At 42.2% G+C, this 15,157-nt stretch overlaps 1 protein-coding gene across 1 annotated transcript; it reads left to right on the top strand.

Annotated features, from left to right (window-relative positions):
- The first annotated feature begins 549 nt into the window (after positions 1 to 549).
- On the top strand, positions 550 to 14,716 carry KISS1R (KISS1 receptor). Its single transcript, XM_070736937.1, has 5 exons — positions 550 to 793; positions 2,922 to 3,046; positions 7,297 to 7,432; positions 10,946 to 11,187; positions 14,357 to 14,716. The coding sequence occupies exons 1-5, from the start codon at positions 550 to 552 to the stop codon at positions 14,714 to 14,716; spliced, it is 1,107 nt and encodes a 368-aa protein (XP_070593038.1).
- The last annotated feature ends 441 nt before the right edge of the window (positions 14,717 to 15,157 follow it).

Here is a 15,157-nt window from a genome sequence, read left to right as displayed (position 1 = left end):
CTGCCTGCAATTTCAAAAAAAGTGAGCTGCTATAACATTTTTCTGAGTTGTATCTGCATGTTGTGAAGTTTCTGGGACAGTGTAGATTTTGGACTCTATGAATTGACCACAGAGGAAGAATGACTAGGACATAAGTCTCCTAAGATATTCTTAAACCAGAATAATTTATTTTAGGCTTCCCCCCCCAAAAAACAAATTTAACATTCAAGGAGGGGAGATTTTAGTCTAAGAAAAGGCAATTTGGTTCTGGTGTCTGGAACTACCCAACAATTAGGACTTTTTGCTCTGGATAAGTTGGAGAAGACAAGGGGACCAGTTTATTTTGTTACCATCTCTATACTCTTGCAAAAGTGCTGCTAGAGCAACTTCTTCACCAGCGGGAACTGTCCAAAGTGCTGAAGTTGTCTGCCATTGGATATTTCTATTCTCTCTCAAGCAGCAAGGTCCAGATTTGAGTAGATTCATCACCCTTTTTGCAAGCAGATGAGCTGTTCTGGGAACAAACAAAGCTGAAAAGTCCATGGTTCAGCTGGGAAAATAAAGAAGAACATGGTAGAGGAAGCACCCATCTCTGATTTCAACAAGTCCCACTTCTTTCTGAACAATTCCACCTGCACTGCAGAGTTGTGTGCTAATGGCTCGGGGCCACCCACTCCCCCATATTTGATAGATGCCTGGCTGGTCCCACTCTTCTTTGCCATTCTGATGTTAGTTGGGCTATTGGGCAACTCTCTGGTAATCTACGTCATCATCAGACACAAGCCAATGAGGACAGTGACCAACTACTACATTGGTAAGACAACCTGGAGGCATTCAGATGGGGGAGGGGGGTAATGGAGGTGATGCTTTTAAACTGGGGCCAACAACTAATTGAGATAGATTCAATGTAATAGGAAGTTTATTAGCTTCCTTAAAAGTATAGACATGGAAGTTGTAGCACAAAGAATCCGGAGGGCACAGTTTGAAGAAATGTGAGCTAAAATAATCATAATCATGCCTTTTCATCCTCCCATTAGTATATTCATGGGAGATTTCTAAATATTGCAAGTAAGTAACATTAAACGGTTAAATTAATATCAGGCACTTAAAAATTAACCATTTAATCAGTCATGTTGCATGCTGCTTGTTAGTATTACATAAGGACTTTAGCACTATAAGTATTTCTTACAATCATTTGTTTCGCTTCGAACTTACAACAGCCTCAGAGAAAGCGACGTACAAACCATACTCAAAGCTATGATTGTGGCAGCAGCCTTATAGTCAGTTGTTTGCAGTTTGGATGCTTGGCAATAGGTTTGTATTTATGACAATTGCAGTGTCCTATGATCACATGATCACAATTTGCAACTTCTCTGTTTCTGACCTGCAGAATCAATTGGGGAAGCTATTATTTGCTTAATAGCCATGTGATTCTTTCAGCAATTGCATGATTCAGTTAATGACCACAATAAAAATGGTCATAAAATCAGATCTGGTCACATGATAACTCTCTTCATGACTGCATTGCTTAATGATCAAGGTAGGTAGGTAGGTAGATAGATCGATAGATAGATAGATAGAGAGAGAGAGAGATGATAGATAGATAGATAGATAGATAGATAGATAGATAGATAGATAGATAGATAGATAGATAGATAGATAGATAGATAGCGTTCTGTCGAGCTCTCTGGTAGAATCCTCCCGAAAATTCACAGGTACAAATTTCAGACACACACGTTTGAAAATTCAAAACAATGTTCTTTATAACAAAAATTCACTTAAACTAAGCCCTCTTTTTGTATAGCAAAGAGCACTCCTCTCCAAACAAACTGGTAATTGGTACAAGTCCCTTATCAGTTCTGTGATACTTAACTTGCAGCTGTGAGGCAATTCACAGTCCTTCTTCTTTCACAAAGTGAAACACACTTTGCTCTGGTTTAGTTTCAAAGCAGGGGAAAAGCAACACATCAAGGTCAAAGTCAGCAAGGCAGGCATGAAACACAACGATCAGATAATCCTCCACAATGGCCAAACCCACAGGCTGCTATTTATAGCAGCCTCACTAATTACCACAGACCCCACCCAACCATAGGTGGCCTCATTTTCTTTGATAATAATCTCCCAGTTGTTGTTGCCTATGCATCACTCTCCGCATGCGTGGCTGTATCATTAACTCTTGTTCCGAATCCAAGGAGGAGCTAGATAATTGATCTCCTTCTGAGCTGTCTGCCACACTCTCCTCCTTCCTGTCACGCATGTCTTCTTGGTCAGAGGAGCCTTCATCAGCAGATTCCACCGGGGGCAAAACAGGCCTGCAGCATGTGGATGTCTCCCCCACATCCACAGTCCTTGGGGCAGGAGCTGGGCCAGAGCTAACCACAACAGATAGATAGATAGATAGATAGATAGATAGATAGATAGAGAGAGAGAGAGAGAGAGAGAGAGAGAGAGAGAGAGAGAGAGAGATAGCAGTTTATAAGTGTACAGAAAAATAAAGAACCAAATTGAGAATTTCAGGATAATATACCACTTCACAGTGCTTTACAGCCCTCTCTAAGCAGCTTACAGAATCAGCCTATTTCCTCCAAAATTTTGGTCCTAATTTTACCCACTTTGGAAGGATGGAAGGCTGAGTCCACCTTGAGCCTAGTGAGATTTGAACTGCCAAATTGCAGGCAGCCGGCAATCACCCAAAGTAGCCTGCAGTACTGCACTCTAACCACTGTGCCACCTTCCCCCTCCTTTTCCCACTTTTAATATTCTTATGGAAATTAACACATCCCTAACGTGTCCACCTCCCAGAGGTTCTCATTAGGGTCTTTTATCTATTCCGATCTTCATTTGAATGCACGCTTGGTTCTAAGCCAGCTTGATAAAGGGAGAGACAAAGGCAAATTTCATCCCTGTTTAAAGACCATCAGCCTCTGTTCTTCCTTCAACAGCCAACCTGGCTACCACCGACATCATTTTTCTGGTGTGTTGCGTTCCCTTCACTGCAATGCTGTATCCACTTCCGGGCTGGATCTTTGGAGAGTTCCTGTGTAAATTTGTCAACTACATCCAACAGGTGAGCAATGTCTGAATTTGGAAACTTCACTCTTCGGGTCTTTTTTTTTTTCTCTACAGGGATTTCTAGCTAGTTTCTTTTCTTTTCTTTTTTTTAAATATAGTTTATTGGTTTTTTAAGAAAAGAAAAAAGAGGGAGGGAAATAGGGATACAGAAAATAAGGGGGATACAGAACAATAGACATGTTTCAACATAAGATATATAGCTTATTCTCTAACAATTCTAAACATTCAAGTTTCAAGTTTCAAGTTTTATTGGATTTATATGCCGCCCCTCTCCGAAAACTCGGGGCGGCTAACAACAATCATGAACAATATACAATAAAATCCAATACTAAAAGCAAATTAAAACCCCTTAATATATAAAAACCAAACATACCTACAAACATACCATGTATACAGTCGTAACGGCCTAGGGGGAGAAGAAGTCTTAATTCCCCCATGCCTGGCGACAGAGGTGGGTTTTAAGTAGCTTACAAAAGGCAAGGAGGGTGGGGCAATTCTAATCTCTGGGGGGAGTAGGTTCCAGAGGGCCGGGGCTACCACAGAGAAGGCTGTGCATTTTCTTGTTATACTTAATATTTAATGTTTTATGGTTCCATATCTATAGATTTGCTTAGAGATATAGTAGTATGGTTAGGTAAGTTAGGATGGGATTTGGGTGGGGAAAGGGAAAGGGGTGGTACCTGCAATTTTCAAGCTGGCTGAAGCAAAGACATCAGAGAGTTATTGTTAATGGCGAGTATTCTGAGCAGAGACAGGTTACCAGCGGTGTGCCACAAGGGTCTGTTCTGGGTCCTATTCTTTTTAATATGTTTGTGAGTGACATAGCGGAAGGTTTGCCTATTTGCCAATGACTCTAAAGTGTGCAACAGGGTTGATATTCGTGGAGGGGTCTGTAATATGGTAAATGATTTAGCTTTACTAGATAAATGGTCAAAGCAATGGAAACTGCAGTTTAATGTTTACAAATGTAAAATAATGCACTTGGGGAAAAGGAATCCTCAATCTGAGTATTGCATTGGCAGTTCTGTGTTAGCAAAAACTTCAGAAGAGAAGGATTTAGGGGTAGTGATTTCTGACAGTCTCAAAATGGGTGAACAGTGCAGTCAGGTAGTAGGGAAAGCAAGTGGGATGCTTGGCTGCATAGCTAGAGGTATAACAAGCAGGAAGAGGGAGATTATGATCCCGCTATATAGAATGCTGCTGAGACCACATTTGGAATACTGTGTTCAGTTCTGGAGACCTCACCTACAAAAAGATATTGACAAAATTGAACGGGTCCAAAGATGGGCTACAAGAATGGTGGAAGGTCTTAAGCATAAAAGGTATCAGGAAAGACTTAATGAACTCAATCAGTATGGTCTGGAGGACAGAAGGAAAAGGGGGGACATGATCGAAACATTTAAATATGTTAAAGGGTTAAATAAGGTTCAGGAGGGAAGTGTTTTTAATAGGAAAGTGAACACAAGAACAAGGGGACACAATCTGAAGTTAGTTGGGGGAAAGATCAAAAGCAACATGAGAAAATATTATTTTACTGAAAGAGTAGTAGATCCTTGGAACAAACTTCCAGCAGACATGGTTGGTAAATCCACAGTAACTGAATTTAAACATGCCTGGGATAAACATATATCCACTGTAAGATAAAATACAGGAAATAGTATAAGGGCAGACTAGATGGACCATGAGGTCTTTTTCTACCGTCAATCTTCTATGTTTCTATAGCAGGCGTATGTAGTTTAACGACATATTATTTGATTACGCTGTTATGGCAGTGGGTGTGTATATTGAGGGATAGTTGTATGTTACGTTATTACCGTGTTTCCCCGATAGTAAGACCCCCCCGATTGTAAGACATATGGGGGGTTTCAGGGGGGTCAGCTAATATAAGCCATACCCCGAAAGTAAGACATATGTCTTACTTTCGGGGAAACACGGTATGAAGAGACAGTAGAACCTCGACATACGTCCCCCCCGCCGCCGTCGTCCCCCCCCCTCGCCGCCTGCAAGCACTCTGCCAAGCGGCTCTCCCCGCTCCGCTCTTCGATATGCCGGAGAGCCGGAGAAGGGGGCGTCCGGACCCCCACCCCCACCCCCAGCAGAAGCCAAGGGGGGGGTCCTTTCAAGCGGCGCTGGGCGAAAGAGGGCGGGCGGCCAGCAGCAGAAGGCGAGAGGTGCCTCCTTCTCCGGCTCTCCGGCAGATCGAGCGCGCGAAGAGGCACCTCTCACCTTCCGCCGCTGCTGGCCGCCCTCTTTCGCCCAGCGTCGCTTCGGAAGCCGCCGAACGCCGTCAGGGGGGCGCTTGGCGACCGCCACTTGGCGAGCGGAGAGGCATACCCCGAAAGTAAGACATAGTGGGGCTTTTGGGGGTAAAAAGAAAGTAAGACACTGCCTTACTATCGGGGAAACACGGTAGTAATTTATATAGCTAGTTTCATGTGCAAGTCTTCTTAAAAACTTCCAGTGTTGGAACATTCACAACTTCTGGAGGCAAGCTGTTCCACTGATTAATTGTTCTCCTTAATTATAAGTTGCTTCTCTCCTTGATTACTTTTCATCCATTGGTTCTTATCCTGTCCTCAGGTGCTTGACTCCCTCTTTGTGAGAGCCCCTGAGATATCGGAACACCACTATCATGTCACCCCTAGTCTTCCTTTAATTAAATTATACATACCCAATTCCAACAACCATTCTTTATATGTTCTAGCTTTTATACTTAATCGTCTTTGTTGCTCTTTGTTGCTGTACTTTTCTTTGTACTCTTTCTAGAGCAGTGTTTCTCAATTATTTTCTGTTACCCTCTCCCCCAGGAAGAAGTAAACATTTCACGCTCCCCCAAATGTTTGCAATATTTGGCACATTGTCACTGAAAAAACTCAAGTAGTAGATCCTTGGGACAAACTTCCAGCAGACATGGTTGGTAAATCCACAGTAACTGAATTTAAACATGCCTGGGATAAACATTGTAAGATAAAATACAGGAAAATAAATAAACAAACAAACAAACAAACAAACAAACAAATATTCCTTCCCCCTAGGCCATTACAAGTTATGCATGGTATGTTTGTGTGTATGTTTGGTTTTATAATAAGGGTTTTTAGTTGTTTTATTATTGGATTGTCACATGCTGTTTTTATCATTGTTGTTAGCCGCCCCGAGTCTACGGAGAGGGGCGGCATACAAATCCAATAAATTATTATTAATTATTATTATTACATACGCTTCATCATATTTTGTCTTAGCTTTTGGGAGACGTTTGTTTCATTATCTCCGTCTCTCTCCTCCTTTCTTTTTATCCCTCTTCAATATTTTTCCATGGTGTCTCTTAAGGGTTTTTTATCTGCCCTTCATATCTCCAGCTCTGTGCTGTGTGCTATTGTTCGGTGGAAAAATACCCTACTCTCTGCGGCAAAAAATAAGCACGTCTCTGGGGTCGCACACTTCCCTTGGCATCACTACGTGCTCCCCCAGGAGGGACCGCCCCACTATTTGAGAAGCACTGTGAGGCACAACAAATTTTTACATTGTGGCAACCGGAACTAGATGCAGTATTCCAAGTGTGGCCTTACCAAGACCTTATAAAGTGTTATAAAAACTTCACGTGATCTTGATTCTATCCCTCTGTTTATGCAGCTTAGAACTGTGTTGGCTTTTTTGGCAGCTGCTGCACACTGCTGGCTCCTATTTACTGGTAAATGGTTGTCCACTAGAACTCCAAGATCCCTCTTAGGTACCACCTAAGTATAGTATTGAATAGTATTGATCAAGTATAGTATTGATCAAGGTACCACCTAAGTATAGTATTGAATAGTATTGATCAAGTATAGTATTGATCAAGGTACCACCTAAGTATAGTATTGAATAGTATTGATCAAGTATAGTATTGATCAAGGTACCACCTAAGTATAGTATTGAATAGTATTGATCAAGTATAGCATTGATCAAGGTACCACCTAAGTATAGTATTGATTAGTATTGATCAAGTATAGTATTGATCAAGGTACCACCTAAGTATAGTATTGAACAGTATTGATCAAGTATAGTATTGATCAAGGTACCACCTAAGTATAGTATTGAACAGTATTGATCAAGTATAGTATTGATCAAGGTACCACCTAAATATAGCATTGAATAGTATTGATCAAGTATAGTATTGATCAAGGTACCACCTAAGTATAGTATTGAGTAAATAAAGTTGTACCTGTGAATTTTGTTTTGTTTCTCAAATCCCTTGATTTGGCCCCATAGGTCTCGGTGCAAGCAACCTGCGTCACGCTGACGGCCATGAGTGTGGACCGGTGGTATGTGACGGTCTTTCCACTTCGATCCCTGAGACGGCGCACGCCACGGGTTGCCGTAACCGTCAGCATCAGCATTTGGGTTGGTGAGTAATGGGCAGCCCAGGGGTGGGTTCCAACTTACCTCGCTGCCGCTTCGCATCGTCCTGCGCCGTGTGGCTGTGCTATATGGACGTCTGTGTGCATGCACAGTGGAAAAAATAAAAAATATTTTTTAAAAATAAAAATGCTGAAAACAAGATGGCGACTGCATGCAAAATGCCGGAAACCTGGCTTCTGTGCATGTGCAGAAAAAAAATTAGAAACATAGAAGACTGACGGCAGAAAAAGACCTCATGGTCCATCTAGTCTGCCCTTATACTATTTCCTGTATTTTATCTTACAATGGATATATGTTTATCCCAGGCATGTTTAAATTCAGTTACTGTGGATTTACCAACCACGTCTGCTGGAAGTTTGTTCCAAGGATCTACTACTCTTTCAGTAAAATAATATTTTCTCATGTTGCCTTTGATCTTTCCCCCAACTAACTTCAGATTGTGTCCCCTTGTTCTTGTGTTCACTTTCCTATTAAAAACACTTCCCTCCTGAACCCTATTTAACCCTTTAACATATTTAAATGTTTCGATCATGTCCCCCCTTTTCCTTCTGTCCTCCAGACTATACAGATTGAGTTCATTAAGTCTTTCCTGATACGTTTTATGCTTAAGACCTTCCACCATTCTTGTAGCCCGTCTTTGGACCCGTTCAAATTGAAAAGAAATTGAGTTTTTTTGTAAAATATGGTGGCTCCACGGACCAGCACCAATCGAACTACGTTGGTGACATTATCATGATTTCACCAGTGGGTCACTAAAGGTTCAGGTGAACCTGTCCGAATCGGGATGAATCCATCCCTGGAAGTCTCCAGAGTCAGTTAGAATTATTCACAAACATGATCCAATAACTGAACATCCTTTACCTGGGCAAAAACATATTTTTTAAAGTAAAGATTTTGAGAAAAAATAAATAAATACCTTCCGTGTTTGCCATGCATCATACTTATTGCCAATGATAGCTCCACTACCATTCAAATGATACGTAAAGTCCTCCCAATTGAAAACTGGCAGAATTGTGGTTCCTGCTTCCAACGTTTCACTATACAGCTTGCAATTCAAGGTTGTATTTGCAACCATGTGACTGAAGCCCTGCCTTCTTTCTGGGCATGTGCGAAAAGGGGGCGGGGCTTTGACTGAATAGTTATGGCCACCATCTTGACTTTCTTGTCTACCACCTTGCAGACAACCCTGCTTCTAATTTTATACACAAACCTCTTCTAACATGGCAATTCAAGAAGTCTTGTTAATCCACTTCTCATTTGTTGGATTACATAATGTTTTCCAATTTTCAGCAATTATTGTTTTAGCTGCTAAGTTTAAGCAAGCAATAAAATCCTTTTTTTAAACTTAAGAATCAATGGCATATAATTACACAGGTCTACAAAAAAAATATTTTTTGTAATCATCGCATTTGACCTTGTACTTTTCTGAATAAATTTTTTGTTCTCATTTCAAAAATGTATCTAGATTTTCTGTAGCAGGTATAGTTTCCATGGAGCAGCATTGTTATATAAGGTATAGGAAACAGTAATTACCACATACATAAGAAAACAGTAATTACCACATACATTGAAAATATAGAAATAATGTAATAATAAAAATGCTTCTATCTCAGAAACTTTGTTATAGAGCAAAATGAAGCATATTTTTTGAATCAGCACATCAAACTCCATAAAACACACATACAGTATTACCTTTGCTGATGACTTTTTGTCTTCACCTGTGTTATTTATACATCAGTTTTTCACAACCTTGACAAGACCTGTGGTGATAGTGTGGTTAGAATGAAGTACAGTGGAACCTACAAACACCTCTACTTATAAACTTTTCTAGATAAGAACCGGGTGGTTCAATATTTTTTTGCCTCTTCTCAAGAACCATTTTCCACTTACAAACCCAAGCCTTCGAAACTGTAACCAGAAAAGACAGGGAGAAGCCTCTGTGGGGCCTCTATAGGAATCTCCTGGGAGGAAACAGGGCTGGGAAAGGTGAAGAGAAGCCTCTGTGGGGCCTCTCTAGGAATCTCCTGGGAGGAAACAGGGCCGGAAAATGTGGGGAGAAGCCTCCATGGAGCCTCTCTAGGAATCTCCTGGGAGGAAACAGGGCTGGAAAAGGTGGGGAGAAGCCCCCGTGGGGTCTCTCTTGGAATCTCCTGGGAGGAAACAGGGCTGGAAAAGGCAGGGAGAAGCCTCTGTGGGGCCTCTCTAGGAATCTCCTGGGAGGAAATAGGGTTGGAAAAGGTGGAGAGAAGCCTACATGGGGCCTCTCTAGGAATCTCCTGGGAGGAAACAGGGCTGGAAAATGTGTGGAGAAGCCTCTGTGAGGCCTCTCTAGGAATCTCCTGGGAGGAAACAGGGCTGGAAAATGTGGGGAGAAGCCTCTGTGAGGCCTCTCTAGGAATCTCCTGGGAGGAAACAGGGCCTCCAACCTCCCTGTGGTTTCCCCAATCGCACTCATTATTTGCTTTTACATTGATTCCTATGGGAAAAATTGCTTCTTCTTACAAATTTTTCTATGGAACGGAACAAATTAAGTTCGTAAGAAGAGGTACCACCGTACTGCAGGCTAATTCTGCATTCCCACTGCCAGGAGTTTGTCCTTGTCCAGCTGAAGGCTGACTCAGCCTTTCATACTTCCAAGGTCAGTAAAATGAAGACCGATTGTTGGGGGCAATACCAGGGGTGGCTTCCTCTGACCTTTTCCTACTGGTGGGCTGTGTGCACATCATGACATTTCATGCGCACGTGCATCCTCAGCGCGAACATGCTTCTGTGCATGCGCAAAGGGACGAATTTTCTTCTGCACATGCTCAGAGAGCTGAAAATTGCTAAAAATTAGGGGGGAAATGGCGGCGCGCACGGACCGGCAAAGACAGATGCCAAAATTGTGCAATCAGCAGGCCATTGCCGGAACGGCGCACTGGACCACACCGATAGGAACCCACTTCTGGGCAATATGCTGACACTGTAAACCATTTAGAGAGGGCAGCAAAGCACTGTGAAGCCGTACGTAAATCTAAGTGCTATTGCTATTAGGACCCCATGCTGGCTGGGATATTCCACGAGTTGAAATGCATGCATCTTAAACTAGCCAAGGATTATTTTATTTTATTTTATTTTATTTATTTTATTTATTTTATTTATTTTATTTATTTTATTTATTTTGTTTATTTCATTTATTTTATTTATTTTATTTATTTTAGATAGATAGCTAGATAGCTAGATAGCTAGACAGATAAATAAATAAATAAATAAATTTTGCTCCTGCGCATGTGCACAAAGCAAAAATAAGAAAAACTGAAGAAAAAAGATGGTGGCGCCCATAGGACTGGCACTGTAGCAGCCGTACGCAAATTGCACAATCTGGCAACCGCTACCAGTTCGCCGTCCCCTACTGTACCGGTAGCAACCGACTACTGAGTCTAGTGGGCAAATAAAAGGCTTCCACAACAGGAGGTGAGATAGAGAGGCCAGTCCTGATCCTGGGTCTTTCCCTTCACAGGCTCCTTCCTTGTCTCCATCCCAGTGCTGATTTACAACCGGCTGATCGAGGGCTACTGGTTCGGTCCGCAAACCTTCTGCAGCGAGTCCTTTCCTTCCGTGTACCATGAGAGAGCCTTCATCCTCTACAACTTTCTAGCGGTTTACCTCCTCCCTTTATTGACCATCCTCCTCTGCTACAGTGCTATGCTTTACCAGATGGGACACCCCACCGTGGCACCAGCATCAGATAACCATTACCAGGTACTTACAGGGGGTGGACCAAAAAATGGAAACACTTGACTTTTTGGCATCGTAATGCTTGAACATGTTCAAATCAATCAAAACTTGACATATTTTAATGTTTGTTTTTATAATTCTGTTATTTGATATGTTTTTTTAAACTACCTTTTTTTTTTACAGAAATTTAAGGAACTTGGTTATAACCTTGGTTATGCATAGTATGTTTGTATGTGTGTTTGATTTTCTATATTAAGGGGTTTTAATTTGCTTTTAGTATTGGATTATTATTGTATATTGTCTATGATTGCTGTTAGCTGCCCCAAGTTTTCGGAGAAGGGTGGCATATAAATCCAATAAAACTTGAAACTTGAAACCTTCTAGAAATGGCAGACTTCTCAGACTTTCAAAGAGGCCAAATTGTTGGTGCTCGAATGGCAGGCGCTAGTGTAACAGAAAGTGCCCGAATGTTTGGCGTTCCAAGAGGTCATGTCTCAAAAGTAATGACTGCTTTTGAAAGAGAAGGGAAAACGTCTTCAGTCAAGCACAGGTCTAGTCGAAAGTCGAAGTTGTCTGAGAGAGACCGGTCGGACTCTAAAGTGAATTGTTAGAGCGGATCGCAAGACCGCAGCTCCTAAAATCACTGCAGAGCTCAATAGACACGTACAGAACCCAGTTTTCACAAAAACTGTTCCAAGGGAGCTTCACAAATCTGGATTCCACCGAAGAGCTGCAAGGTGTTTCCATTTTTCGGTCCACCCCCTGTATAAGTTGTATGTTGTATCTGGGATAAACTGGATGTAAGAGGAAAGATAATTTTAATTTTAATTTTTTTAAAGGATGAGATCAGCGAAGGGCTCCACTTACTTTTTCCTACTGGTATGGGACCCCAAGACCGGTGTGGGCCTGACACATGTGCACATGCCCCCGTGTGAGATTTCACTTGTGCGCATGCACCCAAAGCGATGTCATGAGATTTCGGCAATTTTTGCCCCTTTGTTGCTTCTGCACATGCGCAGAGTGCCAAAATCTCGCCCACGCAACCGTCCTCGCGTGAGATTTTGCTTCAGGCTCATGCACCGAAGCAAAATCTCACGCAGGGGCACGCACACACATGGTGGGCGCACAGACGGCTGGGCCGGCCTCCAGAACCCATTAAAAAGTCCTAACGGATCGCCGATCCCATTCGTACCAGGTGGGGTCCGTCACTCAATGAGATAGTTTGATAATGGTGGACGTATCAAATCTGCCATCATACCATTTCAGGTCTGCTTTGCTTTGATGGTATCTTGCCATAAACTGCGGTGCGAGGTGGGAAGAAAGGATACAAGATGTACACTGCTTTATTGTTGCTGTTAGCCGCCCCGAGTCTCCGGAGAGGGGCGGCATACAAATCCAATCAATCAATCAATCAATCAATATAAATAAATCAATATAAATAAATCAATATAAATCAATCAATATAAGTAAATATAAATAAATATAAACAAATAAATATAAATAAATATAAATAAATAAATAAATATAAATAAATATAAATAATAATAAATAAATAATAATAATAAATAAATATATAAATATATAAATACATAAATGAATGAATGAAGAAAGAAAGAAAGAAAGAAAGAAAGAAAGAAAGAAAGAAAGAAAGAAAGAAAGGGGGGAATGACCGGAAACAGAAGCGTCAACCCTAACCAAGAGTTGAATCAGAGATTTATTATTTATTTATTTATTGGATTTGTATGCCGCCCCCCTCCGAGGACTCAGGGCGGCTCACAATATGTCAAAAACAACATACCATATACATATCTAAAAATCCAATTAATATACCAAAAAACTTTTAAAAACTCTAATAAGATTTAAAACCATTCATTTCCATTCACACAGCAAAACATACTACTCTCGTCGGCCAGGGGGCTAGGGTCTAATGGCCCCAGGCCTGACGGTATAAGTAGGAAGGCAAGGAGGGTGGGGGCAGTGTGTATCTCTGGGGGGAGCTGATTCCAGAGAGCTGGGCCCCCCACAGAGAAGGCTCTTCCCCTGGGCCCTGCCAAATGACATTGCCTAGTTCACAGGACCCAGAGAAGGCCGAGTGACCTGACCGGACGCTGGGATTCATACAGCAGAAGGTGGTCCCGGACGTAATCTGGTCCTAAGCCATGTAGGGCTTTATAGGTCATAACCAACACTTTGAATTGCGTCTGGAAACTAATCGGCAGACAATGCAGTTCAAGGAGATGGGTTAATACTGGTTCAGACCGGTTCGATAGTTTTTATGTTTCTATGTATATTGGTCTGTGGCTGGCTGGTTGGGCTGTCTATCTTCCGAAAGTGCAGCTCTGACAAAGAACACTGGCCTGCAATGCCTGTACTCATCTGTCTCCTGGTCCTTGAAATCCATGACCAGCTGAGCCAGACGTGGACCATTCACAATACTCCCTTCCTTCCTTTTCATTGGGGTAACCTTCAGCTTCAACCACAACAACACAAGAGCACACAATAGATACAAGCTTAATATTAACCGCTCCAAACTTGACTGTAAAAAATACGACTTTAGTAATCGAGTTGTCGAAGCATGGAATTCACTACTGGACTCTGTAGTATCATCCCCTAACCCTCAATACTTTACCCTTAGACTATCCACGGGTGACCTCACCAAATTCCTAAGAGGTCAGTAAGGGGCGTACATAAGTGCACCAGAGTGCCTACCGTCCCCTGTCCTATTGTCTCTCCTATATCTCATATGCCTTCTCTTCTATTCCTATATCTTTTTCTGCTATTCTCTCACTCCTTTATTTTCTCCTTTATTTATTTATTTATTTATTTGATTTTTTTATGCTGCTCTTCTCCTTAGACTCAGGGCGGCTTACAACATGTTAGCAATAGTACTTTTTAACAGAGCCAGGCTATTGCCCCCACAATCCAGGTCCTCATTTTACCCACCTCGGAAGGATGGAAGGCTGAGTCAACCTTGAGCCGGTGATGAGATTTGAACCGCTGACCTTCAGAGCTACAAGTCAGCTTCAGTGGCCTGCAGTACAGCACCCTACCTGCTGCTCCACCCCGGCTCCTTAATACATTCTACTTGATTATATCCTCTAAAACCCTCATTGTGTATTATTGTGTATTGGACAAAACAAGCAAACAAATAAACAAACCTCTTCTTCCTCCTCCTTTCTGTGCTCCAATACAGGTACAGCAGCTGGCAGAATTCTCTGAAGCTCTGCGAGCCAAGATCTCTCGTATGGTGGCCATTATCATTGCTCTCTTCACCATCTGCTGGGGTCCGGTGCAATTCCTGATCCTCTTTCAAGCCTTTGACTCCGGCTTTCAGCACAATTACTATACTTACAAGGTGAAGATTTTCGCTCACTGCATGTCCTATGCCAATTCCGCCCTCAACCCCATCGTCTACGCCTTCATGGGCACTAATTTTCGGAAGGCCTTCAAGAAAGTTTTCCCGCTGGCCTTCAAGAAGAGGGTGGGCAACTGCAGCCTCGCTGGCCGAGCCCACCTTAATACCGAGATGCACTTTGTCTCATCAGGGATGTAGGTTTAAGATAAGTACTTTTTTTTTTTTTGCATAGGTCAGTGGTTCTCAACCGTTCTAATGACACGACCCCTTAATATAGTTCCTCGTGTTGTGGTGACCCCCAACCATAAGTCCAGCGCCAATTCCCTCAACAGAGCTTTTAGCTGATTGGCAAGAAGGTCAGAAGGACACTCCCACTGTAAACGCCTGATTGGTTGGATTGTAAAAATACGTTCCAAGGCGACAGAATAGAAGCTTTAGTTCCTAACACTGTGGGAAATTTGTCTTTTCCCATGGTCTTAGAGGCGACCCCTGTGAAGTGGTCATTCGACTCCCAAAGAGGTCCCGAGCCCCAGGTTGAGAACCACTGGCATAGGTGGTCCTTGATTTACAGTCATTTGTTTAGTGACTATTTTAAGTTACTGCAGCACTGAAAAAAAGTGACTTATGACCATTTTCCAT

Source organism: Erythrolamprus reginae, chromosome 1, assembly GCF_031021105.1.
Source record: "Erythrolamprus reginae isolate rEryReg1 chromosome 1, rEryReg1.hap1, whole genome shotgun sequence".
NCBI classification, from domain to species: Eukaryota; Metazoa; Chordata; class Lepidosauria; order Squamata; family Dipsadidae; genus Erythrolamprus; species Erythrolamprus reginae.
The sequence above is the reverse complement of the archived record's forward strand: the minus strand, read 5'-3'. Positions and strand labels throughout refer to the sequence as shown.

What these genes read in the sequence shown, in the direction of transcription:
- KISS1R (XM_070736937.1), top strand. Translation starts at nt 550, where the DNA reads ATGGTAGAGGAAGCACCCATCTCTGATTTCAACAAGTCCCACTTCTTT. An exon ending in AGTGACCAACTACTACATTG is followed by an intron (nt 794 to 2,921) that starts GTAAGACAACCT and finishes TTCCTTCAACAG; the next exon opens with CCAACCTGGCTACCACCGAC. An exon ending in CAGCATCAGCATTTGGGTTG is followed by an intron (nt 7,433 to 10,945) that starts GTGAGTAATGGG and finishes TTCCCTTCACAG; the next exon opens with GCTCCTTCCTTGTCTCCATC.